This window comes from Ailuropoda melanoleuca, chromosome 10, assembly GCF_002007445.2.
Source record: "Ailuropoda melanoleuca isolate Jingjing chromosome 10, ASM200744v2, whole genome shotgun sequence".
NCBI classification, from domain to species: Eukaryota; Metazoa; Chordata; class Mammalia; order Carnivora; family Ursidae; genus Ailuropoda; species Ailuropoda melanoleuca.
Genome location: NC_048227.1, coordinates 4,680,186 through 4,698,794, shown reverse-complemented (window position 1 = coordinate 4,698,794; position 18,609 = coordinate 4,680,186). Strand labels below are relative to the sequence as shown.

At 48.8% G+C, this 18,609-nt stretch overlaps 1 protein-coding gene across 3 annotated transcripts in view; it reads right to left on the bottom strand.

Moving 5' to 3' along the window:
• Positions 1-771: 771 nt before the first annotated feature.
• Positions 772-18,609, bottom strand: part of PMS2 (PMS1 homolog 2, mismatch repair system component) — a 27,901-nt gene continuing 10,063 nt past the window's right edge. For 2 of the 3 annotated variants that reach the window (XM_002927573.4, XM_019808277.2), the window contains 8 exons: positions 18,059-18,158; positions 16,718-16,802; positions 14,873-15,028; positions 12,239-13,124; positions 7,333-7,500; positions 4,449-4,549; positions 4,071-4,240; positions 772-1,492 (listed from right to left, as the gene is read on the bottom strand). In XM_002927573.4, coding sequence (XP_002927619.2) covers positions 1,349-1,492; positions 4,071-4,240; positions 4,449-4,549; positions 7,333-7,500; positions 12,239-13,124; positions 14,873-15,028; positions 16,718-16,802; positions 18,059-18,158 — 1,810 coding nt within the window. In that variant the 3' untranslated portion in view covers positions 772-1,348. The remainder of the gene's footprint in view (positions 1,493-4,070; positions 4,241-4,448; positions 4,550-7,332; positions 7,501-12,238; positions 13,125-14,872; positions 15,029-16,717; positions 16,803-18,058; positions 18,159-18,609) is intronic. The other variant, XM_034669791.1, reaches the window with a different exon arrangement.

Here is an 18,609-nt window from a genome sequence, read left to right as displayed (position 1 = left end):
CAGCCTTTACCTTCACCATAACACGGGAATTCCAATGACCTAAACGAATTACCCCAAACTTAAGTGGCTGAAAGCAATGCAAATTTATCATTTTAGGATTCTAAGTTAGGAATCCAACAGGGCTGGTTCTTTCTGGCAGCTCCAGAGAACCTCTTGCCTTGCCTTTTCCAGCTTCTACAGGCGGCCTTCCTACATCTTCAGTATCAGCTGAGAAAGGTTCTCCAACTTTTAAGTCATCAGCTAGATTGGGCGGGGTAATCTACCCAGCCAGTCCAGGAGCCTTGCCCCATTTCATGACCCCTCCCGCAACCGCATCTTCAGAGCCCCCTCTGGCCATTTAGGTCACATATTTGAGGGTTCTCAGATTAGGACACAGCCGTCTTCACAGTGGGGATGTGGGGGGTGCCTACCAAACCCCAACATGCAGTTCCTGCAATGATCAAATGGGCCGCAGCAGGGCACAGCTGCATACTGTTTGACACATGACAACGATTACGTGATTGTCTCATGACTTCTGAAGAATTCTAAGTTTGCAAACAGAAGCTGGGAGGGTGGGTGAGCATGGGGCGGGTGCTTCACACTGGTCACTCTACACCAACAGCCATCTGGGTCCAGAGGGCACTCTGACCTCCGTCTCTGGCCAGGTTCAAACGGGACGAGAGTCCATGAAAAACTATTTGACAACAGAGTTTCTGCTCTCTCCAGTACCGCTCAGGGCAAGTAATGAGAACATCCTGCAATTCACACCCCAAGGAAACAAAACCGCAGCAGTAAGTTTACAGAAAAATCAACCTTTTATTTCCCCTTGCCTGCGACAGTGCTTTGCCACCCGGGCTGCACCGGGGAACATTTAAAAATAGTGACCCCAGGCCCCACCTGGGCCATTTTCTTTCAGCTGGGCAGGGAATCCCCCTTGGGTTTTGTTTTTATTCCTTTTTTCTTTTTTTAATTTAATATGTGTTAGGATTGAGAACCACTAACCCAAAAGGACCATAATTTTATGAAATCAAACCATTATGAATTTAATCATATTATGGGCTGAAGGCTGCGGCTAAAACAGCTCAGGCCACAGCAGCAGAGGCCTGAGTGACCTTCCAGGCGTTCTTCCTACTTCTGTGACGGGCTCTTCCTTATACACGTGCACACGTTCAAGTGCACAACAAAAAAACGTTGCAAGCAATGCTCCATGTGGTTTGAAAAGGTTCTCGAGATCACGTCAAAGGATCTGGTCATTTTTTTTTAAAACTGCAGGTTCGTTTACAAACAAGAAGTGGCTAGTTAAAACCCTGCTTTTGGAAACAGAAAAATCTGCAATAAAATGTATAGTTCTATAAAATGAGAAGCACTGTCAGCTTTGAGAAATGACATCCAGGTTGGCCATGTGTCTCATGGTTGGCCTTCCGTGGGGACAGTTCCAGGGATGGTCCATCTCGCCCATGTGGGTGACGAGCTTCTTCATCTCGCTCGTGTTAAGAGCAGTTCCAATCATCACCTGAAGAGGAGACACAGCGGTTGAAAGTTTTACTGGTTTTGGTTAGAACAGCAACTCTTTAGTAGCATTTTTCTCTGAAACAGAGACGGACAAGATTACAAGTCAAAAACAATGTTCCCCGAAAAACCTTTTCTGAGGAGCCCTACCTACTCTCTCCTGTCTGAGGCCCCCACCTTTACGGGAAATCCAGCCCCTCGTGGCTCCCGCACAGAAGCACATCGCTGCCAGGGACGCTGACCAAACCTGTCCAGGATCAGACCAGTCTCAGCGACTCCACCACCGCCTCCATCCCACTGCCCTGACCTGTCGTCACCTGGGCAGGCCTCCTTGCGGCCCCCTTCCGGCTGCTCTGCACTCAGCAGCCAGCAATTCCTTTTATTTTTTATTTTTTTAAGATTTTATTTATTTGAGAGACAGCGAGACAGAGAGAGAGAGAGAAAGCGCACGTGCACACAAGCAGGGAGAGCAGCAGGGAGCCACACATGGGGCTCGACTCTAGGACCCCGGGATCATGACCGGAGCTAAAGGCAGACACTTAACTGACTGAGCCACTCAGGTGCCCCTATCTTTAAAAAAAAAAAAAAAAAAAAAAGGCATGTCAGATCACCTACACGGCTCACCTTCTCAGCTCTTGCCTCTTACCTGGATAAAAGCTCATACGCATCACCTGATTTGGCCCTCACTGGCCTTAGTGGCAGCACCTGCAAGTGCTCATTCCTCCCTGCCCCCACTCCAGCAGTCCAGCTCTTACAGATGGACTATGCAAGCACCTGCCCCAGGACCTTGGCACTGGCTGTGCCCTCTGCCCAGGAGACTCCGTCCCCAGATACTTGCATGTCTCACTGCCCCTTCCTTCAGGCTTCTGTCCCTGCCTCCTCTCAGGAGCACTACCTGTCTGTCCCTCTGTGGCCCTCACCCTGCTTTTCTCCAGAGCACGTATCTCTATGTGACACATACATGGCAATGAGCAAACACGGAGTCCACAGCAAACACGGAGAAACTGAGCCCCTGAGAAACAAGGAGAGATGGTGGGAGGCGACAAGCCTGAGTCTATGCATCCCCTTCCTTCTTCCATGGGCCACGCACAGCGCCAGAGGCAGGATATGCGGCAGACAAGTTCGCAGAGAAACAAAGCAAGTATCACCCAGGGGGCCGTGCCCCAGAGCCTGGGAGAGGCTACTTCAGAGGGGTGCCAGGGGGAGCCCGAGGACAGGAGGGAGCCAGGTCCGTGAAGGAGGGATGTGAGGCGGGAGGAGGGCTGGAGCAGCCGCGGACCTGGAAGGTGGCCCGTGTGGCCGGAGCTGAGCGAGCAGACAGGGCTGCAGGGCCAGCAGGGAGGAGCACGGCCCCTCAGGGTGCGGGAGAGGGGAGCCCACAATGCTGAGCACACGAAGAGCCGAGGCACCAGGGGCCTGCCGGGGGGCAGAAGGTCGGGGTGCAGCCTGTGGCCCCAGAGAGCTCTGAGTTACGTTGAGACAAGATTCCAAAATGAACGCCTGGTATGAGCACAGGCCGGTCCGCGCTGCCTCCCACTCACCCCGGGATCGGGGCACGGTATTAGGTCTTCATCAAGCAAAGCCGCGTGGCTGGAAGTCAGCCCCAGGCCGCTCTCTGCTCTAAGCACCCCTCCCTGGAGTAACGTCATCCAGTCGCAAGGCTGTTTTCTCTCCGGCACCGACATTTCCCCGAGCTCTGCGTCACTCATCTGACTGGTTCAGACACCTCCACTTACAGCCTGACGGGGCCTCAGAGCCCAAGTCTGCAACAGCTCTTAGGCCACCCGCCCCCCAAACGTGACGAAGCTGCTGCACTCGCACCCCGGCCCCGCTCTGGTCACACGGGCAGCCTCAGGCTTGGTTCACACACCCTTGCCCCCCCACCCCCCGCACTTGCTGTTTCTTCTGTTCGGAGAGCTCTTCCCCACGGGACTGTGTCCCTTCCAGGTGTCAGCTCAGATAACCCCTCCTAAGACAGCCCTTTCCTGCCATCACCTCGACTGCTCACCCAGGTTGCCGTGGCCACTCCCCAGCCCCACGCTGTTCTAACTTCTTTCCTGAACCTATTGGACGGGGCACACAGCCGGGGCTCAGGGAGGATCGGATGAAGGGAGGGCATCCCGGCCGCTCCCAGGGGCCAGGTGATCCAGAGGCACCTGCTTTACTTTGACATCAGGCCTGATAACCCCACCCATAACCCCACCCCCCGGGGCAGCGTGAGCGGCGGCCGTGGAACCGGGTGCCCAGTGAGGTGCCCGCTCGAGAGAGGCCTCGCCTTTAGGGCCAGCAGCAGGAAGGCTCACCTGCCCGAGCTACTCCCCGCCCACAGACAAACCATGGCCCAGGCAGTTCCCCGAGCCGGGATCGGCGAAAGCGCTAACAGAGCGTGCTGCTTGTAATGATGGGTCAGAGGTCAGAGACAGCGCAGCCGCGTTCGGCTCACGGGGTACACGTGCTTACAGACGCACGTGGCTGTTATATGTGAAGACCCAGGGCAGTCCCAGCTACCGTCAACAACGTGGCCGCCCCCACAAGCCCGAGCAGGGCCTGCAGGTGCCGGCGGACGAGCGCTCCTGACTCACAGACTTCCGACAGGCTCTGGAGGCAAACATCTGCCTGACTCGGGAAGGCCGGCACATAACCCCAGGACTGTCGCTCAGCATAAAGATCAGTTCGTCGATGTCCTGGGGTCCGAAGGTCCAGTTTTTACTAGTTGGCAAGGAAATCAATTTAGCTCTTTCGGTGACTGGAGCTAAAGGAAGAAAATTCAGAGAAGACTGTTATTTGGAGAGCACATTTCACTCCAGGGCTACCTGTGATGACGAACGGCGGAAGAGAGGAAAGCAGCAAAATGCTTTTGGGGGAACCGTGTCCATCTCTGATGAAATACACGGATCCACAGAACCTCAAAGACTGTTCTCGGCGCTGACAGGACGCACCTCGTAGTCCTAATAACTCACCCCCTTCGTCGATAATAAAATCAAAGCCGTTCTTTCTGAATATTTCCAGGTTTTCTATTAGAACAGCTTCGTTGACAGCCGTTAAGTTGAGAGTCTGGGGTCTGAAAGAACAGAGAGAGAGAGAGGAGATTCAAACCCAATCTCGAAGTCAAACCTTTAGCTATAAAGCAGAAGGGAAACTAAACCAGTCCGTGCTTCTCTGAATTCCTTTCAAAAAGCAACATGGGGGTGCCTGGGTGGCATAGCAGTTAAGCGTCTGCCTTCGGCTCAGGGCGTGATCCCGGCGTTATGGGATCGAGCCCCACATCAGGCTCCTCCGCTATGAGCCTGCTTCTTCCTCTCCCACTCCCCCTGCTTGTGTTCCCTCTCTCGCTGGCTGTCTCTATCTCTGTCGAATAAATAAATAAAATCTTAAAAAAAAAAAAAAAGCAACGTGACACTTTCTGAGCTATGTGCCTTTCCTATCACGTAACTGCCTAAGAATTCCCCTTTAATCTTCTTTATTAAAGTTAAAATGACCACAAAAGCAGCTGGCTTTCCTCAGTCTGCCAGCGCACGCCCACGACCCCGGGCTTCTCTGAATCCACTCTTAAAGATAATGGGAGAACACGAAGATGCCATTTTTCCTCCCCGAGCTACATTACAGGCCTCTGAAAGCAGAATAAAAAGCATTTGTTTGGTATCCTGCCCCTTCCGAGCCTGCAATACTCCTGTCTCCATCTGTCCTCAGGACAATCCATCCACCTGTCCTCCTGGATTCACTGCGTGCTTAATGAGACAGACTGGTAAGGGCAGGAGATAGGATGGCCCGGTCTCCGCCCCCAAGGAGTAAGAGACCAGTGGGGAAGAACGCATTGATCAAGAGGTCAAACAAACTATAATTACAAAACACGCTGCCAGTCAAGAGGAAGAGACACCCAGTCCACAAGAGCACAGAGTAAGTAACACCAACTCAGAGACAGGGGTCAAGGGAAGGTGTCTCTGAGGAAGGGGCCTCTGAGCTGAGATGGGGGGAGGGGCAGGGCTGAACGGCAATTATCAAGTAATGGATGGAGGGGTGAGTGCAGGGACAATCATTCTAGGCAGGGACAAGTCTGTGCAAAGGCCCGAGGATGGACCACTGATGTTCCCAGAGCCACACACAAAGACCTACTTTGTTCTTCTCAATGGCCATGTGGGAATTCATCAGGCCTGCCAAGGTTTTAAAAAAGAAAGATGGCCAGTGTGGCTCGAGCATGGAGAACGAGGAGGTGAGAGCATCGGGAGGGCCAGACCACACAGGGCCCCGTAGGAAAGGACGGACCTATGGTCTTTATCCTTGAAATATGGCCCAGCCTGTGACTACCTGAGCCAACCTGAAATGTCACGAACAAGATTTATGTAAAATGGCTGAAAAATAAGACCTCTGTGAAAAAGGAATAATCCAGTATGATAAAGTAAGTTTTTTTTTAAGATTTTGTTTATTTATTCATTCATTCATTTATTTATTTAGAGAGCATGAGTAGGGGGAGGGACAGAGGGAGAGAATCTTCAAGCAGATTCCCTGCTGAGCATGCCGCCCGACACTGGGCTGGATCTTACAACCCTAAGATCACGACCCAACCCCAAACCAAGAGTCAGACGCTCGGGGTGCCTGGGTGGCACAGCGGTTAAGCGTCTGCCTTTGGCTCAGGGCGTGATCCCGGCGTTATGGGATGGAGCCCCATATCAGGCTCCTCCACTATGAGCCTGCTTCTTCCTCTCCCGCTCCCCCTGCTTGTGTTCCCCCTCTCACTGGCTGTCTCTATCTCTGTCAAATAAATAAAATCTTTAAAAAAAGAGAGAGACGCTCATCGGACTGTGCCACACAGCGCCCTGATAAAGTAGCTTACTGAATGTCTTTAGTGTTACCATTTACACCTGCTGAAAATAAACAGAATTCATCCATTGCACAGGAAACAGAGAACTCGGTAAACTCAGTGTATTTTCCCCACTGCCTGACTGTTGTAGTTGAACATTTCTTCTTGCTGGGATCTACCCCCATTGGGATCTGAGTGTATTTCTCTACGTCGTTGAATTTCCCAAATGAAAATCCAGGACCTCTTCTTCTAATTTGGCTTAAGAAAGGACTTCTGGTTTACTTGATACACCCTCCCACCACCTTAAAGCGGGCAGTTTGGAAAGGGAAGAGAAACACCACAGTCTGCAGTGACGAATCACTGGACGTAAGCTCGTCTGCTGAGGACGGACACACAGGCGATGCCGCCTCTCTGAGCACAGGCACCCTGTGTGCTAGAAACGGACACACGATATACCATAAACTGCCTTTCATCAAGATGATTTTCTGGCCAACCAGGAAAGGTAAAAGGCTTGATACTTAACACATAACGGGGTGCGTGGGTGGCTCAGTTGGTTAAGCGTCTGCCTTCGGCTCAGGTCATGAGCCCAGGGTCCTGGGATTCTGAGTCCTGCGTGGGGCTGCCTGCTCAGCGGGGAGCCTGCTTCTCCCTCTGCCCCTCCCCCACTCACATGCACTCTCTTTCTCAAATAAATAAAATCTTAAAAAAAAAAAAAAAAAAGAGAACACATTAGCTGTATGAACTTGGGAAAGCTCCCTAACCGCTGTGTCTGTGAGCCTCCATGTGAACCCCTGTGAAGTGTTGACGGGAACAGTAGCCACCTCGTAGGTCTGGGAGGAGTCAATGAGTTAGTGCGTGTAAATGTGTTTCAGCTGTGCCTGGCACCTAACAAGCACTCAGCACACGGCAGCTATGACTATTATTACAAATCTGCCATAGTGATGCTTGTGGCTGAAAAACAGGGCAACACACACATATAGGCTCTCAGGTCTTCCACTTTGGGGTGAAGACAACACTGGGAGTTCTGAACAGCACAACGAGCTTACGCTATGAGCCTCTGGCCCTGGAGGGCAGTGTGCTGCTGCAGCATCTCGAAGTTGTACTTCTCGTCCGTAGCGTGCTGGTCCACTATGAAGATGTCTGCGTTCAGTTTGGTGATTATAAATCCCAAGTTAAACTGACCAATGATCTCCATTTCCGCGAACATCGTTTTACTGCGTGGAGAAAGTGTTCATTATGAGACATTATAATTTTAAAAGATTACTTTTCATAGACTGTAATACAAAACAATACAAAAACATAAAATAGAGGACATCCCTAATAATTCCACTGTCTTTAAGATTTATTTACTTGAGAGCGAGCGAGCGTGTGCATGAGCAGGGGGAGGGGCGGACGGAGAGGGAGAAGCAGACTCCCCTGTTGACCAGGGACCCTGATGCGGGCCTTGATCCCAGGATCATGACCTCAGGGAAAGGGAGACCCTTAACAGACTGAGCCACCCATGCGCCCCTAATAATTCCACTCTCTAAAGATAACATTAGTTGTTCATTCATCCAGCTCCCCAGAGATTGGAGCTCTGTTACCGTTACTACTGTATATCCTCCCAGACCTTTGTCTACACATTGCTTTAAACACACGAGAACGGAATCCTAATTCTTCACGCTGTTCTATGCCCATCACTTCACAATGCATCTCAGGCGCCGTCTCAGAACCAAATGTACAGCTCTCCTTCACTCTTTTCAGTCGAGTATGGGAACTCACTGTGCAGATGTACCATAACTTGTCTGACAAATTCTCTACTAAAGGACATTTCGGCTGTTTCCATTTCGAGTAATACAAAACGCACTGCAGCAAACCTTCATGGACATAAATCCGCACCGTTCTGGGGGTATTTCTGTGCAATAAATCCCTAGCTGTGGACGTACTTTTTTTTTTTTTTTACTTCGATAAAGCTACAGAAGTTTGCACTCCCACAACAGTGTGTAAGGCTACTTTTTACCCATCCTGGGTATCCATCCTTTTGATACCTGCCAAGCTCACCAATGGGTCCTTTGGTGGGTGGCTTCGAAGTTTAACTCTGTGAGTGACTACGTGCGTCAGTGCAGACGGGAGACGTAGACAGACTGATCTTCCCGCGAGACCCTGACATTGCCATTCTCCACCCCACACAACTCAGGAGGATCGGCCCTGTGGCCGCAGGACATGAGACACTGTCAGACCTGCCACGGAAGTACTGTGGTTCTCAGACAGCGCCTGGAGCGGAGACCGGAGATGGTCCCTTCTTTCTGTAAGCGCTCCGGCGCAGCGAGGAAGGTCCCTCCCACAGCACAGCAGCCACCTGGGCTCCTGATCAGGTGGGTGCTTCACAGGTCAACCACAGGTGAGAGTCTAACAGTGATGCCTCTGTGCACCATGGATTACTAACCTCCCATTTCCTGTTGGCAAGGAGCTGAGCATGGAGCTCAGGTCCAAGGTCAGGACCAAACCAATCCCCAAATCCTGTCTTTGAGGGTGTGTCTCCTGGGACCATTCCTGGTAGTAATTCCATGTCAGAGTCCAATCAAGACAAAAAACCACACCCGTGATTTGAACAGGAAAAATTCATAACATAATAGTACTGGAAACTAGTATAAGGTGATTAATACCTAGCTAAGAACCACAGGAGAAGCAAATGTAGGATGCAGCTGCAACCTCCACGGATTCGGGAGTGCGTCCGAAGAAGGAACTCCTGGAAGAGCACCGCCCCTCCCCGGCTGAGCTTCAGACCTGCAGCCCACTGGATAAAAACAAGTCTGTGAAGTCGTCTGAAACAACAGAGTGAGCACTGCTGGGCCTGCTGCTGGCAGCTGCCTTGCAGGAGGAAAAGACAAGGGCCGCCAAGAAGCAAGGAGAGAAGGGGTGCCTGGGTGGCACAGCGGTTGGGCGTCTGCCTTCGGCTCAGGGCGTGATCCCGGCATTATGGGATCGAGCCCCACATCAGGCTCCTCCTATGGGCCTGCTTCTTCCTCTCCCACTCCCCCTGCCTGTGTTCCCTCTCTCGCTGCTGTCTCTATCTCTGTCGAATAAATAAATAAAATTTAAAAAAAAAAAAAAAAAAGCAGCAAGGAGAGAAGCCAGGCTCGAGCGCTGTCTTGCGGTGTCCCTCCAGCGCCCCCTACTGACAAAGTCTGGCAGGGCCCCAGGAGAAACGCTTCCACGGTCCAGCCTCCAGTGTTGCAAAGTGGGGCAAAGTACAGTGGATTCGAGCCGAGAGGCAAGACACACGTATGAGGCACGAAGGCCAACTCCCTGGCTCTGATTCTGTGCTCTGGCTCCCCAGGTAGATTCCCCACAGGAAGAAGCTGTACCAGCCCGAAGACTCAGGCATTCTGTCTTTGCGGGTGTCTCTCCCACCATGAACTAAAACATAGCAAAACCTTATAACTTGATATAATTAGTTTTAACTCAAAATATAAACACAACCAAAGTACCTTCAATTACAGCCTAATCTTTCACTCCGAATGTGTCTCAGGAAAAAGTCATCAGCAGAACCACAGCTCGGAACCAAGAGCCGATCCAGCAGCCGTGCACTGAAGGCCAGAAGCCAATGCTGGGCCCACTGTGGATCAGGTTCTCAAAGTGACCAACTGGGGTACTTGTCAAAAATGCAGATGCCTGGGCCCCACATCAACAATCTACCGGCTCTACTAAGCAGGATCTCCTGAAGCTGGCTTCCTCAGCGATCGTCACATGTACCCAAATTCCAGAACCATGATGACAGGTGATCGATGAGTATTTGTTGATTTAAAATCACTACTTTTAGGGACACCTGGGTGGCTCAGTTGGTTAAGCATCCGTCTTTGGCTCAGGTCATGATCTCAGGGTCCTGGGATCAAGCTCTGCATTGGGGACCCCAGTCGGCAGGCAGTCTGCTTGTCCCTTCCCCTCTCCCCCTGCTCATGCTCTAATAAAATCTTCTAAAAAATTACTATTTTTAAAAATTACAGTTGATGTCACTCACTGAGTGGACTAAAAGAATTCAAAGGGAAAATATAATTAGTTTTCATTTTGGGCACCTTACAGGTCTTTCCCCATCAAGTGTGTGTTCCACGATCATGCGTGAGTGAAGATCCTGGCTCATCACTACATCCCTCAGGGTTCACAGGCCTCAGATGCCACCCAAAGAGGTTCACCTCCATTAATCACACACACTTGAAAGGACTTTTTTTTTTTTTAAAGATTTTATTTATTTATTTGACAGAGATAGAGACAGCCAGCCAGAGAGGGAACACAAACAGGGGAGTGGGAGAGGAAGAAGCAGGCTCACAGCAGAGGAGCCCGATGTGGGGGCTCGATCCCATAACGCCGGGATCACGCCCTGAGCCAAAGGCAGAGGCTTAACCGCTGTGCCACCCAGGCGCCCCTGAAAGGACTATTTTCTGAAAACATTTTCAATGTAAGCTAGGCACTGTGGATATCAAGGGGATTATATAATAGAATGCTTGCTGTTGAAGAATTGATCGTCAGAATTAGGCCAAGCTTAGTGATCCAGATAAAAGTGCCACAAAATCTCAATGCACTGTGTACAAGACACAGCACATGTCAGGACCTGCTCAGACAAAACATACACGGCATTTACAAAGATAAAAGTTAAATATTTCACAAGGATTCATCATTTTTAGGAGTCACAACGCTGTACCTGATTATTCTCAACAAAGTGGTGGTGACCAGTGTTTCCTATTAATAGTTTCCTTCAAATTAACTCCCTTTATTACTTAGCCTTACCCTCTGCAATCTTCTGGAAATCACAAGTTTGATAATGCATTATACTTTCCACTAACAAATCAATAATGGGGGACGCCTGGGTGGCTCAGTCGGTTAAGCGTCTGCCTTCAGCTCAGTTCGTGATCCTGGAGTCCTGGGATCGAGCCCCACGTCAGGCTCTCTGCTCAGTGGGGAGCCTGCTTCTCCCTCTCCCTTTGTCTGCCACTTCCCCTGCTTGTGCTTTCTCACTCGCTCTCCCTCTGACAAATAAATAAAATCTTTAAAAAATAATAAAAGATAAATTTAAAAAATCAAATCAAAATCAAAATAAATAAACGAATGGGAAATAGCAATGTCTCCAAAAACCACCAAGAATTCAGTGCAGGGGGGCGCCTGGGTGGTACAGTCGTTAAGCGTCTGCCTTCGGCTCAGGGCGTGATCCCAGTGTTCTGGGATCGAGCCCCACATCAGGCTTCTCCACTAGGAGCCTGCTTCTTCCTCTCCCACTCCCCCTGCTTGTGTTCCCTCTCTCGCTGGCTGTCTCTCTCTGTCAAGTAAATAAATAAAATCTTTAAAAAAAAAAAAAAAAAAAAGGCTCCTGTCAAATATTAAAAAAAAAAAAAAGAATTTGGTGCAGGGAGGAGTCACTGTGAGCTGGAAACCTTCACAAAGAGGAAGGGGGTCAGGGTCAAGGAGGCACTGATTAATTTGGACTGATGGAAAGGATATGCTAAGAAAATCTAAGGAAACAATTCTTGAAAGGTTTCACAAAGAAAGAGCTCTTTGAAGAAAATTAATTTGCTGCACATGAGAGGCAACGAAAAGAAAGTGGTGAATGGAAAAAGCATCACCAAGGACACACTAGTGAGGCTAATTAATGACCAATCTGTGGAGTGGAGACCCCAGAATTGGAAACTTCGAGAAAGAGCACTGAGAAAGCAGAGAGGAAGGGGGCCAGGAAGGGAAGAGAGAGGAGCTCGGGCAGGTCTGACGTCGGGATGCGCCAGGTCTGTGGTGTGGGGAAGGCCCCCAGGTAGGTCTGTCTGTCCGGCAGCTGGAGGACCAGACCCTGGAGCCGAGGCAGGGCCACACCTGCACCCTAAGCCAGGAGAGGAGAGGCAGGCAGAGCAGAAGACACCCAGGGGAGCAAAAGCAGAGCCCGGAAGCCTCATGGACACAAGCACAAATACTCCTAAGGAAGAACTTTACCTTATCTCCTTTCTTAGTTCATCCTCTGCGGCCTGGTTTTCTCCGGGGCAAATCTTGGCCCTGAACTTCCTGCAGTGCTGTTTGCCTTCTCTTTGCTGTTCTTGCTGCTGCAACTGCTTTATTCGTTTAGCTAAAGAGCGCATAGAAAAGGCGAGGGGCACTATTTTCTTACTGATTTTAACAGCCACGTCAACCTGAGAGGCTGACGAGGTCCGAGTCTTCACCAACCCTTGGCGGGCGTCAGAACTGAAAGGGATTCCATCTTTTTTAAAACGCTTTGTGTTTGAGGAGGACACGTCAGTGGGCTGCGGCAAGACTCTACCTGTCTGACTGCCAACCTCTTGGTCGAAATGGCCTTCAGGGTCCGCAGAGCGACGGTCAGTCTCAGGTGACTTCTCCCGAGACGCCACACTTCCTTGTGAAAACCCGTCTTCAGGGCAGTGTGTGGCACAGTCCGTGCTGGCGTGACCGTCTGCTCCAGGGGTGCTGAACCCTTCCTCCGGGCCGGCTGACAGGCGGCTGTGCCCCAAGTCCTGCTCCGTGTCCCCTCTGTCCCTGAGGTCACAGGGGCCCTTCTCTGAACGCATCACCTCCTCCTGGGGGCCGCGCAAGTCTGTGCCAGGGATGGGCCTCCGGGCGCAGAGGGAGTCTGAAATGCTGGGAAGCTGCTGGTGTCTCGTCTGTCTTGGGGAAACCCGCCTCGGGGCAGGGGTCTTCGGGCCCTGAGGCCTGTTCTCCATGGTGTGTCGAAGAGAAAAGGTCTCTCTCAGTCTGGAAATGGTCACTGCCCTTTTCTCTTCTCCTCCGGTCCTTAACGAAGCAGGACTATCCCGCCTTTCCGGCTGAGGCTTGTCCGATTCCGCCGAATGCGTTTTTATTAAGTGACCTGAGCAGACAGGAACAGACAAGAGCATCAGGGGCTGCATGGAAATGGAACCAGAGGCTATCTCCACTTGCACAGGCCCTTCGCAAAAGCAGGGCTCCAACGGCTGCTCAAACATCCGAAAACGGCCCCACGTTCATCGTAAAGGGCGCACGGATTACAGCCACGGCGGGATGCCAGCGTATCCTCACGGGCGCGGGTACAGATTTAAGACCCGACAAAAGTTCACGAGGGCGAGGATCAAAAGGAATGTTTACATACTGTTGGGGGAGGTGCAATCGACACCCCAATCTCAGAAACGACACAACTGTCCACAAGCGAACCGTGGCATTTAAATACAAGGGACTGCTACACAGCGAAGACAGGGAACGCATCAGCTGCCCCATGTGACATGCATGAGTCCCACGAGATATCAAGAGAAAGAAACAAATCCCAGAAAAGCCCCTGCACTAGGTGCCTTCAAATTAAAAGCAGGTAAAACGAACCTGTGGCGTCAGAAGTCGGGAAAATGGTTACCACCGGGGGGCGGTGTAAGAAAAGGAGTCCCAGGGTGGTTTGGGGGGGGGGTTATTTCTTGACCTCGGGGCTGTGTTTCTGTATTCAGTCAAATGGCTGAAAGAGGACACTGGTTCAACTGTGCTTCGGAATGCCCTGATATTCTGAGCCGGGTCTCCTTACAGGCTAGCCCGTGGCCAAGTGTCTGTGGGCGGGCTCAGAGATGCCACCCTGGCCCGTTCTGCAACTGACCATCCTCCGCCCCTTCCCCACGTACACCCACATCTGTGGCACCCCACACTGAGAGCAAGCAGGGCCACTGGGGGGCTCCCAGCAACCAAATCAAAGCTCCGCCATTCTACTGTCCACGTTTCTGTGCTCTGGCCCCACCCCCGCCCTCGGGAGCTTCACTTCCACCTTATTCCTGGATTATCAACAGAAGAGCTGGCCTGCTATCTTCCAAATCAGCCTTTCCCCACCCCTGGGGTGCTAGGGAATGTGAGGACAGAGCTGCTCTGTATCCCTGCCCCCCCCCCCAAGGCCCTGACTTACAGCAACTCCCCTACCTTCCATTTACAAAGCCTCATCCGAAACCATTTCCTCTCACTGGGAACAATACCCGTCTGTCACCTTAGCTGTCCACCAAACCCTAGTTTCAGCTCCCTCAGAGCTCTGCTCTTCCCCCGTTCAGAGGACACAACAAGGGGCACCCACCACCTCCATCCCCACATACACAGACCTGAAGACCAGGCCAGGCTGGCCTACAGAAGACAGGATGCACCCCCAGGAGCAGAGCTGGCCATCAGGGGAGGTGATGGCCAACTCTTCCCTCTGCCAAGGAGGGCGGCTGGGGCTCCATCCCCCTCCCGGATGTGCTGGCTGCACGTGGCTTGGGTAAAAAAGAATCGAACCGCTTAAACAGACGGCTACTCATGTATGACCAGGCAGTAAAATAACAACTGTCATTATTATCACAGAAGCTGGATCGGCTGGGTGGCAACGCTCATTCTCACACGGCACTCAGTGAAGAAGGCACGGGGGTGATGTGTGGGAAAAAGGCAGAGCGAGGGCTCCAGAAATGCCCCACTCCAGCAAAAAAATGAGAAAATGGGCAAAAGTGGTCACAATTGGCTTTTTCGGACTCTGGAAGAGATTTTGCTCCATGTCAGAAAAAACTATCCCCCAGAAAAGAGTAAGGAAAAGTATCGTAAAGCTGTGAGCTTCAGAAGCTGTCCGCACACCCGTGTTTCTCTCACCTTCCATACCCAACAACGGCTGCTGAGAGACGTTGAGTTTGTTGACGTCGCTGTCAAACATTCCCACCAAAGACGTCTTTAAAACTGCCAACAGAAGCTTCTCCTCTTGTAGTAAAATTTGCCTTTTATCTGGAGTGACATTGATATCAACACATTCTAAGGGGAAAAAAAAAGAAGATACTTCTTGTGTTTAAAATCACCTTTAACAAGAGAAATTTCCCCATCTACTATTTTTTTCACTTGCAGTTACTGAAAGTACTATTTTTTAAGAGATTTTATTTATTTATTTATTTGAGAGAGAGAGAATGAGCAGAGGGAGAGGGAGAAGCAGGCTCCCTGCTGAGCAAGGACCACCCCGCCCCAACGCGGGGCTCAATCCCAGGACCCCAGGATCATGACCTGAGCTACCCAGGCGCCCCCTGAAAGTACTATTAAAAACATTGCAATGTCCAGATTAATATTCATAAACTATAAAATTAACTTTCAAATAAACAAGAAAAAGATGAATCATTTATTAAACGGATGGAACATGCAAGTATTTGAATGGGTGATTTGCAAAAAAAAAAAAAAAAAAGCAAATAAACACATGAAAACATACGGTAGAAAACTACAAGCTAGAATGAGGTCCTTCTATCACCCACTGAGTTTGGTTAAAATGATACCACCCAGTGCACTGCTGGTAGATGTGTGAATTAGTACAGCACGATCACAGTCACGACGGTAATTCTAGCTCTAGAAACGTATCTTAAGGAAATGACCAAAGTCACAAACAACAATTTAATTATAAGGGTAGTATTTAAATTTCTAAAAACTGAAGACAGCTTAAATAAGGCTAAAAATTAATAAGTTTAAGATACTGGGCGCGCCTTGGTGGCTCAGTCGGTTAAGCATCCCACTCCTGGATTCTGCTCAGGTCACGATCTCAGGGTCATGGGATCAAGTCCCATGTCAAGCTCTGCGTTTAGCCGGGAGTCTGCTTGGATAGTCGCTCCTTCTGCCCCTTATGTCCCTTGCTTGCGCACGTGTGCTCTCTCTCTCTCAAATAAATAAATCTTTAAAAAAAAAAGTTTTAAGATACATCAATACATTTGAATATAATGAATGCAGCTACTAAAATCATGTTTCTGAATAATTTTTAATGACATGGAAGAAAGAAAACATTCATGTCTAAGGATAAAGAACTTGATAGAAACTTACTCAAAATAATTTTCTCCCTGCAAAGGATATGAGGTATATATATATTAATTACCTATTTTTTTAAGGCATGCACATATTCTAAGTGCCTAGAAAAAATACTAGGTAACAATAAACCAGAATTTTCCCAATTGGAAGAAAAATATGCATTATTTTTAAAATCAGGGAGAACATTTAGTTTGCCTTCTCTCTTGGGTGCTAGGAAAAAGTCACATTTTTCTGATAATACAATTAACCTGGTCTCAGGCAGAAAGCAGGAAAGCCTCTATAAAAAATAAGTCTATAAAATTAAAAGTCTGTAATGGAAAAAAAAAGAAAAATACATTGCCAGTAAGTATTGCTATAAAAGTCTCTTTCCGGGGGCGCCTGGGTGGCACAGCGGTTAAGCGTCTGCCTTCGGCTCAGGGCGTGATCCTGGCATTATGGGATCGAGCCACATCAGGCTCCTCCGCTATGAGCCTGCTTCTTCCTCTCCCACTCCCCCTGCTTTGTGTTCCCTCTCTCGCTGGCTGTCTCTATCTCTGTCGAATAAATAAATAAAATCTTTAAAAAAAAAAAAAGTCTCTTTCCGGTCATATCACGGCTTTATAATTTCATTTTGTTCATTTCGGGGTAAGTCACCAATGTGACAGAGAGCTCAGGGGAACTTACCTGAGTCAACAGAAATGTTAAGAACAACAAATGGATACTGATGTCGATTATACATGTGATAGACCTCGTTCACGAGTCTGGAAACCTACATACAAAACAAAGATTAAAAAAGAATGTCTGTTCCCAAACATGCTGTTCTAACTAGAGGGATTCATTTTAACAGCTTTATCGAGGCAGAGTGGGCCTGCAATAAACTATTCATATTCAAAGTATACAGCTTGATAAGTTTCCAGTCAAGGTCAGTAAGATTACCATCAAGATCATTAATATATCCATTGCCAAAAAAATTTTCTTGTGCCCTTCCAAGGGATATTTTTAATCATCAACCCCTAACCCTGAATCTTTTTCCAATCCAAAGATGCTTTTGAAGAAATATCAAAAGACACAGGTGCGGCCTATTTATCAGTTGTGTTATTTTAGCTCCGGTGTCATTAACATGCTGCAGGTGCAATTTAAATGCTCATTAAACACATGCTTATGTACACAGAAATGTATTTACATGACTTTATAATGTGATTATTAAACACGATCAGAGACAAACTAGAAAATCACACCATCTACATACAATCTGATGGAAAATGCAGAGGCTGAACCATATCTGAGAGAAGTCATTTTAAAGCATCACTGGAAATCAGAACCTGTGACTAGGGTACAATGTTGCTAAAGATCCAAAATCAAAACTGAACCCCAGGGACACCTGGGAGGCTCAGTTAGCAAAGCATCTGCCTTTGGCTCAAGTCATGATCTCAGGGTCCTCGGATCGAGCCCCGAATCAGGCTCCCTGCTTTACCCTCTGCCTCTGCCGCTCTCCCTGCTTGTGCTCTCTCTCTCTCTCTCTCCCCCTCTCTGACAAATAAATAAGTAAAATCTTTAAAAAAAAAAAAAAACACGAAAAAAACAGAACCACTAAAACCCAGGTAACCCTATGAGGATGACCAGCTTCAGTCTGAAGCAGAAGGTATCTAGGCCCTCATTTTCCTGGAAAATGGACAGCAGAGGAGAAAATACGAAGTCTATGGCAAGTGTGTTAGTCTACACGAAAAGTCCACACGGCAGTCAATGTTCTGAGATGATTTACTTTCTACAAATAGTGGTAATTTCTTTGGTAATAAATATGTGGGTTATCAACATGTGTATACACGTATACACATGCATAATTGAAACAGCCGTATGGCAGACTTCTTTAAATGGCTGAAATAAGATAATTTAAAGCCGTGTTTCTGAGACAAAGTTCTACGTTCCATGCAAATTTCCTGTGTCAGGAGACCTTACTAGATAATGAATGAAATTAAAAGTTAAAGACAAAAAGAAAAAACTAATACAAAAAAGATCTTTAAATACCTTTGCTGGGTCACAAGGCCGCCCATTGATGAAGAAAAACTGTCTGTCTGCTGAACTTCTTCCAACACCGTGAGCGCAGTGAGAGATGAAGCCTGAGATGCTGTTCAATGTTCATACGGTAAGGGCAGGATTCCAGAATGAAAAGGGTTAGTAACACATCAGAGGGTATGTTCTTAGAGTAAAAACAAAATAAAAATAGAATATCTGGTGACATGCTAAGTATTAACATTTCAGTTAATGTGTATCTGTGTTTCATTCTGATAAATCATAAAAAGAACACAGTACTTCTGGAATGTTCTATAGCTCCTGCGGTCAACAAATCCACCACGGGCAATGCAGTGGGTTCAAAACGGATTTGCTTCAGCTCTCCTCTCACACTTGACCTATTAAATTCTTGGCCTAAACTCAAGGAGTGAGTTTCACCTCAGACTCACATTCTGGAACCTTCCAGCTGATCCCAGTGACTGTCCAGGTAATCGAACTACTTGTATTCACGATTTCTGCCCACATTCCCTGCCCTTTTAAAATCTGCTCTCCATCAGCAAACTCCT